Genomic DNA, 22,981 nt, shown 5'->3' on the forward strand with positions numbered 1-22,981 from the left:
CTTTTCTTTTTACTCACGGTGGAGATATTAGTGGCCATTCGATTAAGATTAGACTATCCTAATTCAAATTTGCTAATTTAAAAACATTAAAATTTTGCATTTTAAATTGAATGGTTCAAATTCAAGTTTAATATTTTAAATAGTAAATTAAAAATATGCATTTTTGGAATCATAATCCGAAGTAAACCTAGATCTCAATTTAGAAAAGATTGTGCGATTAAGATCAGACGACCATTAAGATCTTGACCTAGGGAATCCGAATTAAAAAAAAAAGGATCATAATTGATAAGTGAATATATATACATGATGATAAAATCAAATCCAACCGTTGATTGATGAAGGGTGACAAATGGTTTGCACACCAACACCAAGAAAATCCCTAGTTTGCCCTCCTCCTCCATTCTCTTCACCTTGCACATGTCTACGTTTAGAAGGGTGCATTTGTGAAAAATCACATGCATTATTATGATCTTCCTCATTGCCAAGACTAATGAGTAATGAACTTGAAGTACCATACATACCAGTACCACCAAACTTGTTCACATCATTAGTACTATTATTATTACTGCATTTCAAACCTAAACTTCCAAGGAATGATGTATCAGTTGAAGTTGATCCAATTTGAGCAGCTTTTTGTAACAAAGCTGTAGCTGACATGTTTGCTGAAGATGTTTGATGTGATATTTGGTGTTGTGAGCTGTACAAGGAAGAAATTTGTTGACTTGTAGCATCATGAGAAACATCCTTAACATTAACATTAATGTTTCCTAGTGGAAGTGAAGTTGTAGTACTAGTAATTAATTCTTGGCTGCAATTGTTTGAAAGTTTAGTTCCAAAAACCCAATTTAGCTGATAATTATTAGAATATGGTGGAGGGTTCTCATTTCCACCATACATAATTTCTCTTGATGATGAGTCAAGTTGTTGTTGAATCTCATGCAAACTAGAATTTCCATTGGTGGTGGTTATCATTGTTTCATGAGGTTGAGAATGAGAAGTTTGATTCATCCAAAGGGATAGTCCTCTAGTTTGATTGGTTGATTCATGATGATGATGATGATGATGATCAGGAGTTGAAATTGGTTTGAAAATTGAAGGAAAATGGTTTGGCATGTTATTGTTAGGGACTAGAGATGTTGTTCCCATTATGTTGGTGTAATTACCAATGTTACCCCTTAATAATGAGCTGTTGTTTATTTCTGATGCTGCACTTACCCTTGCTGTTTCTTCTGCTAAGGCATCACAAAAGGCTCTGTGAGTTATGAAGCTGTCTCTCCTGCTCAACCAAAAATATTCACAAAATATTAAGTACTAATAATTTTATTTTTATTAACAAAGAGATATTTTATAACTTTATGAGAAGAAACAAAGAAAAAATTTGCTTAATGAGTTTCGGTTAAGGACGGATTGTTTGGGTTACCAAGAGTTCAAATGCAAAGGAACGAGACTTTACTTATCTCTCAGCTGAACCCTTTGTGAGAATGAGAAGTCTATGACAAAAGATTAGAGCTAACAAAAGTCAAAATGGGAGTAAGCAGTAACATGAGTACGGCATAAGGATTTGTACAAACAAGCCTATATATAGTGGTTGGTTAACAACCTCAAACTAGTGTCAAAATAAAACAAAAATAATACTCAAATATATATCTATAGTGAGTGAGGTTAACTGAGATAACTCCAAACCATGGATTTTGTCGTTTAGGGCAAAAACTGCAAAAAGGCTTATCAAAAACTTGTGTGTTAATTAATCTTTGATCAACTCCTTCATAATTTGTTTGAACTAATTAACCTCATTCACTTTTTATTCTCATAAAAGCCAAATAGGCAAAAACAACATATTATTCAAGTTACCTAACCACCTTTAAACTCGATCCTTATATCAGATATATAATTTTTTGGTAAACTAAGATATCTCCGCAAACATCTGCTGAGACTAATTCCTCGAGTCACTGAGATCCTTATATCATATATACCGATTACAACGATGTGATCAGAATAACATAGAGATGGATGGATAGGCAGTTAATTACCTTGAAAAGATAGTTCCACAGTCACATTTGTATTCTCTAGTACCACATGTTTTTGAGTGAGCTTTCCAATCTGACTGAACAGCATAACGTTTTGAGCACTTCTCACACTTCCACTTCTTTTCACCATGCTTTCTACAAAAGTGCTTTTTTATCCCAGTTAAGTCACCAAGTGCCCTTGAAGGATCATGGTGGACACAAGTTTTCTCTGGACACACATAAACTCTCTTCTTTATTTCTTTGTTTGTTCTCTGCTTAAGCTTCCATGGAAGATTATGTCCACGTCTATGCAGTTGAAGATTTTGATCTCTTTGAAAACCTTTCCCACATGTTTCACACAAGAATCTGTTTGTAGCCATGAGTGTCTTTGGTGATAAAGCTATAACTTCTGCTTCAGGATCTGTGCAAATAAAAAAGATCAATAATGTTTCTTTTATCTAATAAAAAGTTAATTAGCTTTGAATATACCTATTGATATATTCAATCATAAAGGTGAAGAGAGAGTTATAAAGGGAAGAAAAAGAGAGAAAATTAACATGCCTGGATTTCCTGGAAGGTTTCTTTTTCTCTTCAAAGCAGGAGGATTATTAGAAGCACTCATTGTTGGATTTTGAGGGAAATTAGCATTTGTGATTTCTACTTCATCCATATTTTTTAGCATCTTAAATTTGTTTGACTCAAACATAGAATAAGAAACTTACAAAGAGTTTAGTAGTGTGTGTTTGATGAAAAACTAGTGATTGTTGGATTAAGAGAAAAACTTATAATAGGCTTAGAGAATATGGGAAGCTAGGTTTGTTGATTATATATATGGCTTTAACCCTAAACAACAGGAAGTGATATTGTATGCAACAAGATGGGATCTCTCTCTCTCTCTCCATATGAATGTTATTTTATATTTGATTTAATTATCTACTTTTGATGTGGAATAAAAAAAATGGAAGATGCTGTGTGAGGCGGTGAAAAGTTAAAGGAGACAGAGAGAGTGAGAGAGATAAAGGAGGAGGGAAGGGAGAGAGGAGATGAAGAAGCAAAGGTGTATGATGACACATATGATGAGGTTGGAAGAAAGTTGATCTCCATTTGGAATGATTATCCCATAATTTGTTCTTGCTTTCTCTTTTTTTAGTTTTTTAATCCTATTTCATCCAATAACCTTTTCTATATTTCTATTTTAATAGTTTTATATATAAACTAAATAGTAAGGAACTACACTATACATATATATGTCTTTCAAATGTATACATTGCAGCTTATGTTTGTATACTATTTCTATTTCTATTTTGGTAAGGTGTCTTCAATCTTTTATCTTACTTCCTAGATTTTTGTTTCACAGCAGTTTTCTTTGGTGTGTGTAACCATATGAACCAAGAAAAAGTTGCATAAAATAGGCACTAATTTGAATGATCACTATCAAAATTTTAAATTGCAGTTGCAACCGAGATTCTTGATATTGTAAACAAATGTTGCAAAATTGCAAACGCAATTACATTGCAAATAACATCTGCAATTTACGTTACAAGCGTATGATTTTAACCACATGACTTGATGCTGTCACAAATATTGTCGTTGTCACGGTGGTTCACAAATGCATTAGTATGCAATATTGTACTTTGATTTACAATACATAAAAAATTTGCATCAAAACACTCCTTGTGTCCAAAATTGGAAGCAACCATTCTGTGTAGATTTTGGTTTTGTGTATACCTTGATGTATATAATTCATTCAGTATCTCCAAACCACTGAACTACTCATTCGTGAACTAGTAAATTGTTGTTTACCTTGATATTGTATAGGGTTACATAATTATATATATGCCCTTGTATAAAACTGCTTGCTAAAATATGGGTCTAGCATAAGGACCCTCCTAGCTAAAGCCATTTGAATCAAAGCAAAGTGCTGTTATCGTACTAAAGAGAAAATCATTATGTCTCATGTGTGAGTGTGACTGGAAAGATAAGCCAACCCAATCACAAGCTCCTTCTTTAATGTTCATGTTCCACAAAAGGCAAATATTGTATGTCTTTTGAACCTAGTCAAAGTGAAAGTGTAGGTCATTTCTCAAAGAAGATTGATAGATACCAATTCAATTGCCGTAATTGTTTTTGTTAACCTTCAAATTCTCATTGAAAATGGGTGAAAGTAATCTAAAATTCGATTGAAAAGTAAGTATATATTAGCCAATTAACGATGGTTTTAGTCATAATTTGAATTCAAGCTCTCTCAAACGATTTTTCTTTAATTGAAGCTCATTAACCCAGTCTCAGACACGCATCAATGTGCAACACTGACACTACACCTATGATTACACTGAATTATGTCATTTTTTTCAAATTATTATCGCTTTCGGCGTGTCGGTGTCTGTGATTCATAGATAACCATTTGTTGTAATTAAAATTTGTATTGGTTGTGACATAGGTTAGAAATGAAAGAGATCAAAGATCAAACAAAGGCATTATAAGCATATATCCGACGGCTAACTACCAGTTAAAATAGTTTTGAAATGTTGTGAAAAAAACAACCATGCACGTGTGTCCATATGCGTACGTACTCACCAAACTGTCAAGGATGGTAAAATCCAAAGGAAACGACGAAATAACACATAAAAGGGAATAATCGTCCCAGATGACAACATGACCATGTCTCACATTGACTAGATTAATTTCTAGCTATAGTGTTTTCATCAATTTTTATATATGCATCAAAATGATTAATAGTTGTTTAATTCTTGTTCTTAATTGTTGTTATTTATCAATCAAATGTATTTTATCATTTATTTATTTATTACTACATTACTATATCTACACATCATTGTGATGCATGATGTAACCAAGTAGTGAAATATATACTTTAAAAATTAAATTAATTTCTTAACACGAATCGAAGGTCTGCAAGACCTTGATTTGATTCTGTTGTAGTCAATTTTATTTTTTAGCATGTTGTGCACCTTATAAATTACCTTTTCCTTATCAATTTTTTGTTGGTAGATATTTTACTTTATAGCTTTTTTTTTCTCAGCATCTTTAACGTACGGTTTCTTTTGCTTTATAAAAGATTTAACTTAATTAGTTGGAAATGTTTAATTAACCTGTCGACTATCTATGGGATATTGGTCCACCCATAGAATGGATTAAACTGCTAAAACGATAGTTTTGTAGTAATTATTTTCAAATATGTTACATCTATTTTATTTCAATTTATTAAGGTATATAAACTATATGTAAGATTATGAGAGAGGGGGTATGAGTGTAACAAAAGTCTTTATCACATCATATAAAAAGGGAGAGAAAATTGAGCATGGGGGATTGCTTACCCTCAACGCTATAGTTGTTTTCCTTAGTATTAATTAAATAAATTTTATTTTAATGAACTAATAAAGTATAAATAAGACTATTGATCACCTCGAACAGTAACCCAAAGTTATGAAGCGCGACTGGGGATAACGATTTGAATTATTTGATTGGGTTATGAATCTGCAAACACTCGGATACTCAAGTCAAGTCAGTGAATGACTAGCTATGTAGTGGAAAATTGAGAGAAATAAACTTCTTATATCAAATCATTCACGAAAAATGGTTGGAAAGTCTGTTGATCAAGACGATAATTAGCCAAACAAGAATCTCATGATAGCAAGCAGATCGGTGTATGATCATGATCTTATAGTCTGATATGGATGAGCTTTTGTTCGGTCCGGAACATCTGTCATTTTTTTTTCTAGCATATAGAATTTAATAAATTAAAGTATTATTTATATATATGCACACCATGAAAGTGTTTTTTTTTAATAATATTCCCAATCAAAGTATTAAAAAAACTATCATATGTAACAGAGTATTTTAACATCACTTGATGAATTTAATAATTCATATGCTATCAAATTTATTAAATTAAATAATGTAATTGGAATACATTATTGAGTGACAATACAAAATTATATTTTTACATTACAAAGAAGTTAAACTCTAGATATATTTACTGTACATTCACATGGTAGTGAAACAAGATAATCTTGGAACTACCATGAAGAAAGTTTTTTAAGAAGTGTTTGAACTTTGAGTTATAAGGAAGATTATACTATAGGAAAAGGGACAGCCAGCTGACAAAGGCAGTGAATTTTTGGAAGTTTGAGCAGTCGTCTCGTTGTGGGCTGACTTTTCCTGCAAAAATTTTCTCATCCATAATCATAATCTAATGATGTTTTCCTTTCTAACATTGTTTAATATAAAATCTTTGGAATTTAGTTGTTGAACTGTGGTGGCCTTAGAATATTCTCACCCTCTCCAACTCTCTCCTCTCTCAAAGGTTTCAACTTTCAAGGCCTTGTGAGATTCCTGTTCAAACTCCTTAGGGTCCCTCCTCCATAAAAATATTACAATCTTCTCTCTCACTCAGTAGCTTAACATAGTTAGAAATAGTAGTAGTAGCCAATTGAAAACAAATAGGTTTAGGGAAAAGCAAATTGTTGTCACCAAGGGTATGTTCATTTCTTACTTTGTCTTGATTCAAATTAACTCAAGGAAAACCACATGTCATTTTAGAGTTGAATGTGCAATCTAATAAATTTCCATCTCTAATTTGAAGGCATCTTAGGGAAAAATTATGATAATATGGAGTTCGACCGAAAGATAAATAAAATCTGAAGAAGAAGAAAATTGTTTAAGCTAAGAATTTGATCTCAGATTATTTCGAATGACTTGTTTCTATGACAGACACTCTTTGGATTAGACGTGTCTCGGTGTCAGATATGTGTCGTGTTTGACGCCGATCCGACCCAACATATATAGTTACACTGAATTATGTGATTTTCTCAAATAATTAGCGGTGTGAGCGTATCAGTATCCGTGTCTTGTATATCCGTTTTCGTATCCATGCTTCATAATCTCTAACAAATGCCCATTAGACACTTAAGTCTAATCACTTTGTTAAAGACATGGTTCATGTATAATTTCATTTCATTTTGATAATGCAAATTGATTTCTTAGCTGCTCCAATACTAAATCAATTTAGCTATAAGCTAGCATGTCTAATGTTAATTATAATGTGATGATATTATATGCTTATAACAACATCTAAACTTTGAAAACAAGGCTAAACTCAAATTATTTAGAAAGGGTAGTCTTGTAAAGTTAAAAAATTCACTGAGGTAGCTAGAGTTAGCTTGATTACATTGGAACAGTTGTCCCATACAGAACAGAGTTAGATCTAGGATTCCATTACAGGGACTCACATGCTTCTGCTTATAAAAAGCTGGAGAATATGTGCCTTTTTTACACTACTTAACTAATAATTCTTTTATTTAATGTGCTTTCTTTTTTTTTTAATTTTTAGGTCATTTTCTATGCATAAGGTAAGATGGTATAGAAGATCTTATTGAATTTTAGCAACCAACTTTACAGGAAAAAATAAAAGACAGCACTTTCACATGAATATTCTTTTTGGATTTGTAAATTTGAACTTCACTTTTTCGAGAGATATGCTTTGTTTCTTTAGAGCATAATTGAGTAATATGTTTCTTTATTAGGCTAACAACTAAAGCAATTTCATAATTTTATTTCTTGTTTGGTTTCTTATTTGATTTTAGAACTAAAATATCAGTTGAATTCCATTATATAATATACTACCTCCGTCCCTAATTATAAGACCCTTTTAAAAAAATAACGGGAATTAAGAAAGTGGATATTTGTATTAAATATGTTTGTAATTAGTATTGTTTTTACAATTTTATCCTTTAAGAGAGAGATGGTTTATGTTTTCAACATGTTATTTATTGCTGATTGAAGAAAAAGATGTATAATTAATATGGGCATGTATGTAAAGAAATTCTCAAAAGGGGTCTTATAATTAGAGACGGAGATAGTACATATCTATACTTTATCCAAAAATAAAAAAAAAATTGTGTACGTATATAAAAAATTTGAAAATGATTAATGAGGCTCAATGTCATTGAAGGTATTTGTGGTTTGGACAGTAGAATAGAGCTATTTTTAACAACACACCTGGGCTATCCGCGACTCGGCCGGACTAATAAACCGAGTTGATAAACGAATCTAAAATTATCTTTCTAGTCTTCAATTTTAGCGGGGTTTTTGGTTGAGTATGGTGGCCCAATCCATTTTGCCAGCTCTAATTGGAGATATACCCATTGTGTTTTTGCTCAAATTTCTAGAATACAGAACTACATTTGTTTACTTCGTGTCAATTCTCCTTTTATGTTGGTTTGTAGATGGCTCATTGTGGTCGTTATCATGCCAAATGATATTTAAACCCTGTTAGCTGATATGGGCAATATGGATTGCAGGTTGAACACATAACAGTGCAGTCTTGTCTTGGTTTATGATTCAATATGCCATATTCATTTATTTTTTCCTCGTCTCGAAAATTATGTTTCCTCAAGAAGTTTGTCTTACTTCACACGTGTAAGGTTTAAAAATAACTTCAAAGTCATTGTCACATGATTGACGGATGTTTAGTAAGATATGTTTTATCAAATTTTACAGAACTATTCTTACCAATAAAACATTTATCCTTGATTCGAGTTTTATCATTATTTCCAGATGTTATTGATTGTCCCTCTTTCTTCTCAAATGAGAGAAAACATTGTCTATCACCGGTCATATATCTTGACCAACAAATATCCAAGTACCAAGATTTTTCTTGCTTGTTAGATGCCACTTTTGCATTTAAGGTTAATACAACTTTAGATACCGGCCCATCGTGATTTGGGTCTTTGATGGCTAGTGTTTATTTTCTCAAAAGAGAAACACTTATTTCTGAATCTTTTCCTTTAACTTTTCACTTCTTATAATCTTCGATGTTCATGATAATTAACTTTGAATATTTTAGTATATATTTCATGATTGTTTGAATATAAAATTCAATTTTAAATAATCTTTTTTATTGGTTTTAGTGATTTCTCCAAGCGTTTTATTTATCTTGTATTGCTTCATAGTTTATACTAATATAGTTTAAAATTATATGTTAATGATATACATTTGAATCAGATATAGAGAAAAATATACGCATTAGAAGTTTAATTATATTCAATTGGAGTAAAGGGTTTTATCAAGAAAGAAGAGAGTAAATATTAACCTAAAAGGGGATGAACTTTTATCAAAATAAAAAGAAAACGGGAAGAGAAATATAATTCAATCACAATTTAGATGACGATAATGCAATTTTCTTTTAGTATACTATGTATAAGAGGAGAAGATAGCGTAATTTAAACGTCTTTTAGAAAATTATACCAAAAAAACATCACTTAGAAAATGAGAATGTAATGTAATTTACTCTTGAATGCATAGATGACACTATTTTTTAGTGGATAATTGTGCATTACTCATCCCCTCCCTCGGGCTGTAAGTGCTAAGGTGGGCTATCTACATGATTGGCATCTTTTTGGTCAAGAATTGTAAAGGACCTAGTATTTTATGGAGGATCATGTAATTAAAATGCAAAGTAGCTATCACACTCATGCGCAACTCTTATTAGGTGCTATTTTAGATTGATCATAATTGTCAACAACAAGCACAAGCGTGATTCTATGTAAATTAATTTAATTATAATAATAACCCCACCACCAAATTAGAAGATCAAACTATTTGCAAAACAACATTTCAATTATTTATTGGATAGGATTGTTATACACATTGGATATATATATATATATATATCTGAATAAACGCGCTTATAGAGACTATAGAGGAGAAACAAACACTGTATACTCGTGGATATGAAATTGACTCCCACTATAAACCTAAATCAACCAATATGATATTGCCATGTAACCCTAATATTAAGAGGATCTTCTATTTCTTAGCCATGAAAAGCAAAACTAAAGCAATCCACCATTGCACTAGTAGCATCTATTTCTTTTTCCTTTTCAATTAAGGTGAATGAATTATCAAGGTGGCCTTTGAGATATTTATTAATTATTCCCTTTGTTTGGACCATGCGTGAATAAAGAAATAGAATGCAAGAGTGATAGAGATCAAATAATGCCCAAATTTGAAATTATTTAATTATTAAATTAATATTTGTGTTAAAAGTTGTATTATGTGGTAATCAAAGGTCACTATCAATCTTTTTTGTGTCTGGTAGGAAGGTCATAATCCAAGAATTATATGAGCATTAGTGAATTGGGAATTTAATTAAGATATATATAGGAGAAGTGATCAGTGTAGGGATTATTGTCTTTCCTTAGCTCTTTGAATTATTGGTGAATTTAGATGGTGAAGGGAGCAAAAAGACAGATTTTCAAAAGCTCCTTGTAGGAATTAAAGAAAGTACTAACATTGGCCCGCAAGAAACAAAAGTTTGTATGAAAAAAGTGATCTTTGTTATCTACCTTACGGTTAAAATTATCGTACGTATGTCACAAAATACTTTGTTTTAAAAAGAACAGTGCACAAGAAAGGAGTGATTTTAGAAAATAAAAAATGCAATACTTAGATTTTAGAATTTGAAAAAAATCTGTTGTAGACTAGGCTAGCTAGTCTTTAAGAAAATGCTTGTCAATTTCGGTACCATTTGTGTCAAAGCAATATCTTAGGGAGTAGATTTTCACAATCCCCACAAAACAAGCATAAATATATCTAAGACTATGTTTGAATCGATGAAATTAAGCGAAATCAAGTTGTATAGAGTTATATTCATTTGTTTGGAATTCTATAAATTAATGAAGTGAAATGAAATATAATGAAATTCATTGCGTTCATATCATCCTCTCATATTATTTTTCATTCCCCAAATTGATAAATAGAGTATACAATAGAACCAAATATATTGATTAAATAATAACTATTTGATCATGTATCATTTCTTTTTCTCTTTAGTCATATATACTTCATCTGATGCAGATTTATTCTTCTCCTTGTATGGATCCCTCTCCCGTCTTTGCTTGTTATGTTTTGTTACTTCTAATTATAAAATGAAGAAAGAAAAAAAAAATCAAACTTGTTGTGTTTCATCATTCTCTATTTCTTCTCCTGTAATCATTAAAACCCTTTTATTTATGGTTTGTCTTGAGCTTTTCCTTTCTTCACTCTCAACTCAGTTTAGTTCCCTTTTTATCTTTTCTTTTCTTTTGTTACTTTATTTTTATCTTTGTTCCCTAATTAATTATACGTGGATGATCTTGCAAGACAATATAGTGTATAATTAGCTAATGAATTTAATAAATATAATCTAATAGTGCATAATTATTTTATACATACATTTCATTAGACGTTGTCATATTAATTAATGAATATTAAAACACAAGGATTATCCTTTTTTTTGGTGGTGGAGTTATCATATATCAATTAATTAATTAATGTTATAACACATTATGAGATGCATATTGAAAATAATTATACATGAACAGTGTACTAATTAAACTCTTATGAGTCTTATCTAATACCTAATCTGTGAAAGAATTTATGTCTTTTCTTTTTGTTAGACAACTAGTTACAAACCCGTGCTTCGTACGGGTTGAATAACGTATTTTTTTTAAATTTAGTTTTGAAGGAGAAATCTTATAAATTACGGAAAATTGTTGTCCTTTATAAATATGAAAATCAAAGCTGCGTAAACCAAAATTTTGCAATACAGAGCCTAAAACACTACATAAAAAATAACATAACAACTATTATAATATCTTATTCCTTAAAGTTAACCCGAACGCAAAATTTTGCCCAAGATTTAACCTAACTTCTTTGCTTAATTTTACTGTATTAACCCTATTTAATTTAATCAAAATGTTAACGTTAATTGTTAGGGAAATCAAAATAAACAGATCGCTTCTAATTTTTCTCCTTAATTTTACTAAACAAATTATATTAACCCTAGATTTAATTTATGCAAAATGTCATCTCTTATTTATAAACGTTAACCCGTGACGCAATATTAACCCTAGATTTAACCTAATTTTTTCGTGTGACTTTACTATATTAACCCTAGATTTAATTTATGCAAAATGTCATCTCTAATTTTAACCTAATTTTTCCCTCCACACTTTTGCATTTAATGTTTATCTAAAGTAAAATAAAAGTATGTTCCCAATTATATGCTGTTTTTTTGGAAAGGAATAACCGTTAACCCGTCTAGCTATACTTAACTTAATCTCTTACTTATAAATGTTAACCCGTCTTGTTATACTTAACCTATTTTATTTTATTTCTTAAAGTTAACTCGGACGCAAAAATTTTCCCTATAATTAACCTAACTTCTTTGTTTAATTTTACTGTATTAACCCTATTTAATTAACCATGTTTAATTTGATCAAAATGTTAACGTTAATTGTTAGGGAAATCAAAATAAACAAATTGCTCCTAATTTTTCTCTTTAATTTTACTAAACAAATTATATTAACCCTAGATTTAATTTATGCAAAATGACATCTCTTATTTCTAAATGTTAACCCGTGACACAATATTAACCCTAGATTTAACCTAATTTTTTCGTGTGACTTTACTATATTAACCCTAGATTTAATTTATGCAAAATGTCATCTCTTATTTCTAAATGTTAACCGGTGATGCAATATTAGCCCTGGATTTAACCTATTTGTTCTAAAAGTACTTTTTTTAGTAAGTACTTAATTGATATTGTGTTTGACCTAACTTCTCCTTAAAAATGTAGAGAAGTTTGAAAAATGTCGGGTCAAACGATACCTTAATCTTTCACAACGGCAATGTAGAAGCAACTGAATTTGGGAGAAAAAATTGAAAAAGTTAAAAATATAAAAATTGGAAAATAATTAAAAGTTATTAAAAATATAAAAATTAGAAAATAATTAAAAAAAATTGGTTAGGGGCAAAAATGGAAATTCATAGGCCATTGTTAAAAAAAATATATAATATTAAAAAATAAAGAAAAGGTTCTCGGCGTAAGTTGAAAGGAGGTGTTTGTGAAATAAATTGTCGAGAAGTAGTTTTTTAAAGTAACATTTAACATCTTCTAGTCAAAGCTCATTCCATTCAATTTTATGCGTTCAAAAAACGTACTTTTTTTAGTAAGTACTTAATTGATATTGTGTTTGACCTAACTTCTCTTTAAAAATGTAGAGAAGTTTGAAAAATGTCGGGTCAAACGATACCTTAATCTCCCACAACGGCAATGTAGAAACAACTGAATTTGGGATAAAAAATTGAAAAAGTTAAAAATTGGAAAATAATTAAAAGTTATTAAAAATAATTAAAAAAAATTGGTTAGGGGCAAAAATGTAAATTCATAGGCCATTGTTTAAAAAAAAACTCAACCAATAAGTAGATTACCAAATTGCCCCTTATAGGGGCAAAATGGTAAATTCAAGGGATATTTCTTTTATATATATAGATTATTGTGCTTCATGGTATGGTTTTTTCTCCGTGTATTATTTTGTTCTTTTTTTTTTTTTTTTTAATATAATAGTGTTTTTTAAATAAGAGTAAAATTGGAATTTAAAAATAACAATGCATTTCATTTATCTACTTTCTAAACAATGAAATGATAGTTTTGTTCTATTGCATCATAACATAAGCCAAACAATGGAAGAAAAACCATTCCACTCTATTCTTTTTCATTCTGTCCATTCTATTAGAATTAAAATATCTCATAACCTAAATCAGCATAGAGAGATTTTAATAGTAAATCTAAGTAACGCGTGGAGGCGCCGTACTCTTATTTTATATATTTGGGATTGCGATGTATGTTTTTGTCCCTCTAAATATACCAACTTTTAATTTTAATTTATTTTAAAAAATTCTTCAAACTGTAGTTCCTCTAAATTTTCTATTTCGAATTTTAGTTTATGTTTCTTTTTAATAAAAGTTTACACCGCATATTCTAAGTGATCTTTTCTGACAACATGTTATTGATAAGATCTTAAAATATTATTAATTTAATAATTTAACTATTTAACATTTGGAAATTATGGTTGAGCCTAACACAATCTCATAAAACCGGCTTGTGAGGTGAGAATTACCCCAACTTATAAACACATGTTCAATCCATTTTTTGCCCGATGTGAAACTCTTTAACACACACCCTCACAACCATCACTATTGAGCTTGGTTCATAAGCATCGATGGTGGGTGACGCGATAGCGGAAATCTGATAGCAGGTGGCCTAATGGATCTTGGAGAGGCTCTGATACCATCTTAGAAATTGTGGTTGAGCCTAACATAACCAGTCAACTTCATTCGCCGCGAACATTTTTTTTAAGCAAGGTAAATAATAAAAAAAAGAATGTGTGAATCTTAGTTTGTTTATTTCCTAGCGACGCTCATCGAGTTGTTTGATCATAGTGGCACAAATGAGTTGCCCGTCGTCCTTTCTTCTATTAAGCACCCTCAATCGTCTTCAGGGTTAGAATCATTTTTGTTTTATTTTTATCTTCGAGTATTCCACCTCGTGTAGCTTGAGGGATGTCATCTTGCACTTTTTTTGCAGCATTCACATCCACTCGAATAGTTGCCGTTGTGGTGTCCGTCACATATTACTTCATATTTAGACGAGCGGTAAGTTCAACTATCATGGGTCTCCCAATAATGCAACTGTAGACAAATTGACAGTCTACCATCATAAAATGGACCTCAACGGTCTTCCTCGATTCCTCCTATTAGAAGGTCGCCATGAGTTTCACATATCCCCAAGGTAGGATAGTGGCACCATGAAACCCTTAAAGGTCCGACCTCTACATAGGACTAAATTTTTAGTGGACAAATGCAGTTTTTTTTAAGATGTCATCTATTTATTTTTGAAAGAATAAAAAGTTCAGTTTTTTTTTTTTCTTGATCTATCAAAGAGAGTGATTTAGGGTTAATTTTGATCCAAAATCAACCATTTTAATTGTTTTTCTTTATTTTTTTAGCTAAATAAATTATTTCCACATATTTTCAATTTTATTGTAATGATATACTCTATCAATTTGAATGAACGATATACTTTTTTTTTTTACAAAGCTAACAAAGAAAAAAAATGAAAACTTACATTCTACAAAACAAAGTTTGTGCAGACACATCCATTAGGAGTGGATTGATAATCTTGACGGTGAAATGAGATCCAAGAAGGTAGAAGCTTCGAGCTTTGATAAGAAATCATGACAACCATTTCGTTCATTGAAAGTAAAATTAAATATTAATTGATCATTTTAATATTTAAGCCATTATCTTTCTCAAATTTCACACGCGCCTTATTTAAATTATAAAATTTAAAATATTTTAATGAGTTTTTGAGTTTTCATGGGATGTTTATGTTGGTGCGTTCCGGAAATAAATATGGGATTTTGGAGGTGATAATATTTTTTTGTTAACATTTAAAATACATTTTATGTTCGAGCTTCAAACGACAGCGTTTGAACTCCATCACATTCACTGCGTCAAAAAAAAAAAAAAAACTCTATCACATTCACCGGTCCCTCAATTCCTCGCGCTCTGCAACTAACACACAGTTCAATTCGATAAACCTTCGACATTCTTCAATGGATGTAAAATCTTTAGCAAAATCGAAGCGAAATCACACACAACATAACAAAAAGCATCATGCTAATCACAAACCCAAACTTCAACCACAATCACACTCTCCATTTCCTTCATCTTCAAATCCTAACCAAAACGGCGCCGTAAAAGAACGAGCAATCGAGAAGAAAACCAATCGTTCAAAGAGAGATTCTTCTGCACTTCCCGGAAATTGGGATCGATATGAAGAAGAGGAATTGGATTCTGTTCCTGAAATTGGAAGCAAAACCCTAGATGTTGTTGTTCCCAAAAGTAAAGGCGCTGATTTTCGTTTTCTTGTTGCTGAAGCTCAGTCTAATGCTGATAAAACTCTTGATGGTTTCAATGAAGCTCTTCCTTGTATGTGATTAATGTTGAATGATGATAATTGAGTAATTTGTTACACTGTTTTTTTTGTAGTGTTAATGTTGTGATTGTGATTTTTTTTTTTTGCAGGGGAGTTTGGTGTGGGATTAAGCTCTATACTCGAAGTTCGGGGAGAGGGAATTGTGTCATGGGTTGGAGATGATAATTTTGTTGTACAGGATAAGACTAGTGCATATCAGGAGGTAATTTGCTTACTTCCTTAACTAGTGTTGATGTGATTATATGATTAGTGTAGTTTCATCGTATAAGGTTTAAAGCATGATGATAAACTGCGGTTGCACTGTGAATCTATATATTGCGGGAAAATGTGGTTGATGTTGCTACAGAGACCTCAGAATTCGATATATTGTGGCCTCAATTGTTGTTGCAGATCGCAATTTAAAACCGTAGTTTTAATTTGAGTACTAGTAGCGACTAGCATGTGTTCTTTAAGCTTAAATGCCTTTAATAAATTAATATACATAGTCAATCTATGAGGCTTGTTGCTACTACCTTTTAATGCTTGTTACTTAATAAATTGTTTAGGAGGTGGCCGAGGAATGTGCTACATTTAATTTAATCAATCTGTCTCGAACACACCTCTGTTCCTTGACAATTTTTGCAATTACATTTTCTTCCTCTGTATTTAAGAAAACAACACTAAATTTGTTTGAAATTGTGATTACTTTATTGATGAATTAGCATCTTTGAAGTTGGCAGTATAAATTTGAGATGCAACAATTTTAATCTTATTTCTTATTCATTCAAGATTATACAAGGTTCAACTATTCAAGTGTGTAGGACAAGTAGGTTAGTATTATTGAGATCCCACATTGACAAGAGAATTGGATTAGTTATTATAAGGCTTGGGTAATCTCATCTTTTGAGCTAACTTTAGGGGTTGAGTTAAGCCTATACAGTCCATATTCTAAAATGGTATATCCAAGATCTTGTTATCACACTTCCTGAGCTATAGCTCTATCTCTGCTTCAGAGCTGCCTTTTGCAATTAGGTTCTATTTTTTTACTTTGCCTTGTGACCAAATTGCCCATACAAATGTGAAATATGAGTATCTTGGCTGTCTGTGATAGCTTCATCACTGTCAGCATTAGTGTCAGCTTTAACGTTGCAAGCCAAATAGCAGCCTTTTCAAAATGTTCTTCATTAGATGAAATTTTGGCGAGTATTTTATAAGTAGATATTCACTATTAAGCTTTGATGGAGAGAAGTATATATAAGTTCCCCTTTCTGGTCATTTACAAGCTCCTGGTTGGGACCATTTAGGGTATTTGCAGGTTGCCAGGTTTGCATCCACCCATTCTAGTCTCCTTAAGGAGATACAGAATAAATTCTATTTGAACGACAATAACACTTGTTTTAGATCCTGCAACTTTTATCCCTGAAAAATATCTTAAGGGACACCATGTAGTTTTGGAGAAGAAATTATAATCTTATTTCTGATTCATTTTGGGCTATAGTTTCGCAAGGATCAAACATATAAGAAATTTTGGTTAGGAAAATGCTGGAAATACAGATACAAAGGACAAGAGATTCAGGAGTCTATTAGGTCTGAATTGATTCAGATCTTAATCTAATTCAAGCTGTCATTCCTATTATCATCGAGAGTCGTTTAGGGTCCAAAATGAGAACATGAGCCCAAATTATGCAATTGAAGGTCAGCAGTATAAACCTATGGTGTGGAGAGTCTATGTGAGGAAGAATAAGAGGAACAGAATGATGAGGTGGCAGAGAGAGAAAGGGGAGGGCAGCGTGAAATGGGCGGTTATTTGAGGAAGGGTTTGGTTATTTGAGGAGTGTGGCGACTGAGCAGGGACTGGGAAGTTATCTTGGAATTTATTTGAAGTTAGTTAGAGGGAAAACTGACCATTTTTTGCTTCTGTAGGAGCATGAGCATTTGCTCTGCTGGGTACTTACCCTGCTGTATTTCTTTTTTTTGTTCAGCTCTCTTACTAATTCATGGTTTGGAGATTCTGGTTTCTAGCATGTTAATATTCCAACCTTGTTTTGTGTTTTTCCTTACTTACCATGAATTGGGTTTTCATGCAGGCATCATTTATTTCCTTGAATTTGCATGCTATTGCTGAAAAGCTGGCTAAAGTCGACTTATCAAAGAGATTATTTATTGAGCCTGACCTGTTACCCTCTGAGTTGGTATGTCTATCCTCTGAATTGATCTTGAAAATTATGCGGCTTTAGTACATTCCTCATATTTCTTAATATGATCTTGCAAATTTCTTTACATTTTAGTTAAGTATTATTTCATAATATTTATTTTAACATTCCTCATATTTTCTTAATATCATTTTCCTATTTTTCCTCTGCTTGAGGGTTATTTTTTTTCTTTTGCTTAGTTTAACATTTGAGTATTCTACCTAGCTTTCTAAATTTTAAAGAATTGTGCTTTGTTTTATTTACTTCAAATTTTATTCATGTTATCTGATTGAAACCATACATGATGTCATAACACACTGACACCAGTGGTAACTAAATTAGAGCTCTGTAGAAGGTTTACTCAGGTCCACTTAAGTATGTTTTGTGCTCCGGTGTTCCCCAGACATGTGAAATGAAGAATTAAAATATGCATTTGGTTGCAAAAAAAATTTCTCTCTTTTTTCACTAATAATTACAAAAATATTTTAGGAAAAATAAAATTCATCGTTCCTTAATTTAATTTCAATAACGATTTCGTCCTTTATCTTTTTTTCACGTCATTTTTGTCCTATTGGTCTGTTTTCATATGAATTTTCAAGCATCAAATCTAAAATTTATATGAAAACATGAGTGAAGGACAACAGATTTGAACACGAAGAGCTCAAATTGAAATAAAATCATAGATTTGAATCTTTAAAATCCATATGCAAATTGATCAGAAGGACGAAAATGACGTGAAAAAAAAAGGACGAAACTGTTACTAAAAATTAAGTTAACATTCAATAAGAGTAATTTTGCCAATATTTTATTGTTTTCTCCATTTCTTTTACAAATTATTGAATATACCCTAAACAAAGGAAAACATTGTGGCATTTTAGTTATTATTAGTTTAAATAGAAAATGCTTTTTGTTGTTGTACTTCTGGGCAAATATAAAACTGAGCAGAATACTTTATGCAAGCCAAACTTAACCTCGATGTCTTTCTAGTTTGAAAAAACATTTTTTGTTTTCACTAACAATTATAGAACTATCATATTTTCCATGAGTTGTTAGCTCTGTGTTTAGAGTTTGACCTTTTAACTGCAAGGGATGGAGTTCAAATCCCCTCGTGACAATTCTAAAATGACTATTGAATATTAGTGCCACTATAATCAATAATAACTCCTTATTCCCCAATTTCTTTATTTTTAAAAACTATCATGTTTTGTTGCCATTGTTTTTTGTTTTCAAAGATTTGTATAAGAAATACATATACTAGAAATGTTGTTTTCACTATTTCTTATGCAAATTGTAGAAACCATAATACAAAGTGAAAATAAATATTTTTGTAATTATTAGAGAACCAAACATATTTTCATATTTTTACTAGTCCTACGAACAAGACCTTATCGTAAAGTGAAGTTCTTAAGGGCTCCCATGCTCTTTCCCTATGGCATTAAATGTGTACCAGTTCAGTTATAGGTTTCAAATTCATAGCTAAAGTGGGAAATGGTAATGGCACACATAGCAAGCACTTATAAAATGGTTATTGTTCCTCTGTAACATCAAAAGACAGTTGCGAATTGGAATCATCTGTTGATAATGCTTTTTGGTGCGATTGTTTCAGCTTTAAAAAAAAATAGATTTTATGTTAAAATTATCCAGAGACTTTTTTTTTAGATTTAATAAAAACAGCTATATTATTTCTGTTTGTTTACTACCGATACAAACAATTATTTTTTTCTTAAATGAGTTTTAACCTGTAGATGTGTTAGCTCCTTATTTTTGAAAAAAAATAGATTTTGGGAAAAGCTAATCCTAATAGCTTTCATTTTAAAGTCATATAATCATAATAGATTTTTTTGATAAAATGGTTTTTTTAAAAATCTGAAACAAACACTTAAAAATGACAAAAGTGGTTTTTTTTTAATAAAAAAATAGATTTTTTTATAAAAAATCTGAAACAAACGGACCTTTTATTATTAGTTGGAATATTGACTATATGATCTATTGTCTGTCGTCAATGTGCACATGCATCACTATGATCGTACAGTGCTATAATGCTGAAAGCAACCATCCTTTATGAAGTCATATTTACGATTCTATAGAAATACTCAAATAGCTATGGTGTGGCTAGATCACTAATAAGAGTATCGTGTAACTGTTGACATTTGGAAGTTTAAGTTAAGAATCATAATATAAATTCAATATTATGCACTGTAAAGTCACTAATAAGTTGGAGGATGGATTTAAATATTTGACATAGTCTGCAAATTTATATATGCTGCATTAATGTGGTCATTTTTATAGTGCGTGGAAGATTTGGCGGTGAGCAGTGATGAACCTGGTGTACACGAAACTGCAGAGGACTGTGAACTAGCTAATAGAATGTCTAAAGAATTAAATTTAGATAATTTTGCAGCAGATCAGTTTACATCATCTAGTTCTTGTAGCAGTAGCCATGCTGCTTCTACACCGGCCCTATCCGATGACTTTCTCATTCCTGTGAGCAACATCAATGTTGAATTTCAGCAGGTTGGCAGTTCTGGTGAAAATAAAGCATTTCAACCTAGTGCAGAAACTAATTTACATTCCATTGAAGATACAGCAGTGAAACACTCAACATTTGAGGCAACTGCTGTTGAAGAAGATCTGGATATGCTTCTAGATTCACTTGATGTGACCAAGTCCAGTGCCTCCTTTACTGTTCCGTTGGGAGATCTTCCTCAGATTTCAAATAAAGAGCCAGTTCAATCCAGGATTGCATCAGTTACTGCCAGTCTGGATGATGCACTTGACGACTTACTAGAGGAAACATCCACTTTGATGAAGCCAAATGTTTTATCATGGCCACAAGAAGAAAAACATGTCCATCACAGCATTCTATCTTCACATTCCCAAAACAAGTCGAAAGTTTCAGATGATTTTGATTCATGGTTTGATTCACTTTGATTAGTCAAGTTTTATAATTCTTGCCTATGTATAACGTGATGTGTTCATTGCTGCTTTTGAGAGTGGCCTGGTGATTGAAAAATGGCTTTCTTCCTGACCTTTTACTTACCCATAAATTGTTCCTTTGGTCGAGGTTTGAATCAACGAGCACAGTTACAACTCTAACCATCATGTACATGATTTGCTACATGAAACACTTCAACTCATTCGCTCAAAGTTATTGATCCATGCTTCAGTCTAGTCAACAATATCTTCATGCAAGGGAAGGATTCACTGACAATCACGTCATCTTTTACAATACGGATGGCTAACCATCAGCATTCAAATCTAGGTCAGGCATTTAATTGTGGCTTAGCCGTAAATGAGGAAGATATTTAAAGCTCAAACTTACTGATGGCTAGGGTCATGTTTGGATATAGTTTACTGCCGTGGTTTGTTTTGACACGCAAATATTCTTTTACTTTTAATTAAAATCATGATTTAAGAATAGTTTAAATTTAATGTGATTTTGTCAAATATTAATGTGGTAGAAATCCAATTTATACACTTTATACTACTACCTCCGGTCCTTTATACAAGAAACAAAAGACATAAAACATCAAGATCAAGGAAATACATTGAAAATAGTCATCTTCATTTAATACATTTCTACATTTAAAAATTTTTCATGAATACCCCTAAATTAATTACTCTTTATTCCACCAACTTACTTACTTTTAATATTCTCTCTCATAATAAATAAGGGCACAAATGAAATTTAGCTTCAAACATACTTGAAACTTGGTCAATCTTCTTATAAAAAGGACAAAAAAAAATCTCACTTTTGTTTCTAACAAAAAGGATCGGAGGGAGTATGATTTAGGTGTAAATCACAATTCAAACACGGCATAGTGAAAGTTATGTCGCTGTCTCAGTTATTAATATCGAAGTTATTGATAATTTGATTGTGGGTCATGTTAACTTGTTCCCTTAGGGCACATGTTAAACATTAGTTTCATTCCAATAATGGTAAGAATTTAATGGAAAAAAATGAATATTAAACATTTTGAGCAATAAATTAACACAATTTTCAATACATAATTTCTATTAATGGAATTCTTAACATGTATTCTAAGGGTACAAATTAACATTTCCCTTTGATTGTCCGTAAGTTTACTAGTTAGTACCTCTAATTAAACATCATACGCCCTTTTGAAGTTTTAAGTATTTAGATCCTATTCTTGTCCTAACATCAACACTTTATATACACCCCCGGTCATCTACTTTTTAGGTTCATTTGATAAATATTGTATGTGGTTTATTATGTAGACCACATATATCATTTGTTGGAATGAATTTTTGCTTATAATTAATAGTTACCAGAGGGTATACATCATAAGAGGAGGACTAGGACCAAAAATGATATTGAGAGACTGAAACCGAGGCAATTACCTTTTCGCTTAAGTATGAAATTCGAGCTAGGGTTGTGAGAGGATTGGGTGGGAAAGAGCATGATGATTATATTGTTATTAGGAATCATATATTGGCTCTTTGGAGGGGGAAATGATAGGAGGTGGTTGACACTGGGTCAGATTAGAAAAACTGTTGACAATTTGTATATGGAAATTTGCTTAATTCTGCTTATGAGTTTTCTTCTGTATAAGTATAACTGGCGCATGAATTTTGAGGTTAATCCGTCGTTTACTTCTCGCTTTCCTGAGGCGACGGGAGGGATTGTGGTTGTTATTGGTGCTACCCTTGTTGGGTTGGCTGCAGTGAGGTATTTAAGCCATTGGTGGGGGAAATGGTTGGTCAGGGGAATCAAAGGAAGATGAAGAGAGGAATTCCAGAATTAAAAAAAAAAAAAAAAAAAAAGATGAATCAATAAAAATGAAAATATTAATGTTTTTTTAATTTAAAATAGAATTATCAAATTAAAGATATACATGCCGGTGTCTTCCTTCAAAAAATACATGCCGGTGTCCATTAAGAAGAACTAACAATGGAGACTAATTTAGTTTTTGAAAGAAACTAAATTTTATGTTTTTTTA

At 31.4% G+C, this 22,981-nt stretch overlaps 2 protein-coding genes across 2 annotated transcripts; one reads left to right on the forward strand and one right to left on the reverse strand.

Moving 5' to 3' along the window:
* Positions 1 to 261: 261 nt before the first annotated feature.
* Positions 262 to 2,759, reverse strand: LOC112421324 (zinc finger protein MAGPIE). The gene is made up of 3 exons (XM_024782655.1): positions 2,568 to 2,759; positions 2,031 to 2,427; positions 262 to 1,276 (listed from the first exon to the last, which is right to left on the reverse strand). Exons 1-3 carry the CDS (start codon positions 2,710 to 2,712, stop codon positions 316 to 318), a joined length of 1,503 nt encoding a protein of 500 aa, XP_024638423.1. The 5' UTR covers positions 2,713 to 2,759; the 3' UTR covers positions 262 to 315.
* A 12,594-nt stretch (positions 2,760 to 15,353) lies between these two features.
* LOC11443301 (uncharacterized) lies at positions 15,354 to 21,507 on the forward strand. Its single transcript, XM_003607469.4, has 4 exons — positions 15,354 to 15,842; positions 15,939 to 16,051; positions 17,916 to 18,020; positions 20,310 to 21,507. The coding sequence occupies exons 1-4, from the start codon at positions 15,467 to 15,469 to the stop codon at positions 20,949 to 20,951; spliced, it is 1,236 nt and encodes a 411-aa protein (XP_003607517.2). The 5' UTR covers positions 15,354 to 15,466; the 3' UTR covers positions 20,952 to 21,507.
* The last annotated feature ends 1,474 nt before the right edge of the window (positions 21,508 to 22,981 follow it).

The sequence above is a fragment of the Medicago truncatula genome, chromosome 4 (genome assembly GCF_003473485.1).
Source record: "Medicago truncatula cultivar Jemalong A17 chromosome 4, MtrunA17r5.0-ANR, whole genome shotgun sequence".
NCBI classification, from domain to species: domain Eukaryota; kingdom Viridiplantae; phylum Streptophyta; class Magnoliopsida; order Fabales; family Fabaceae; genus Medicago; species Medicago truncatula.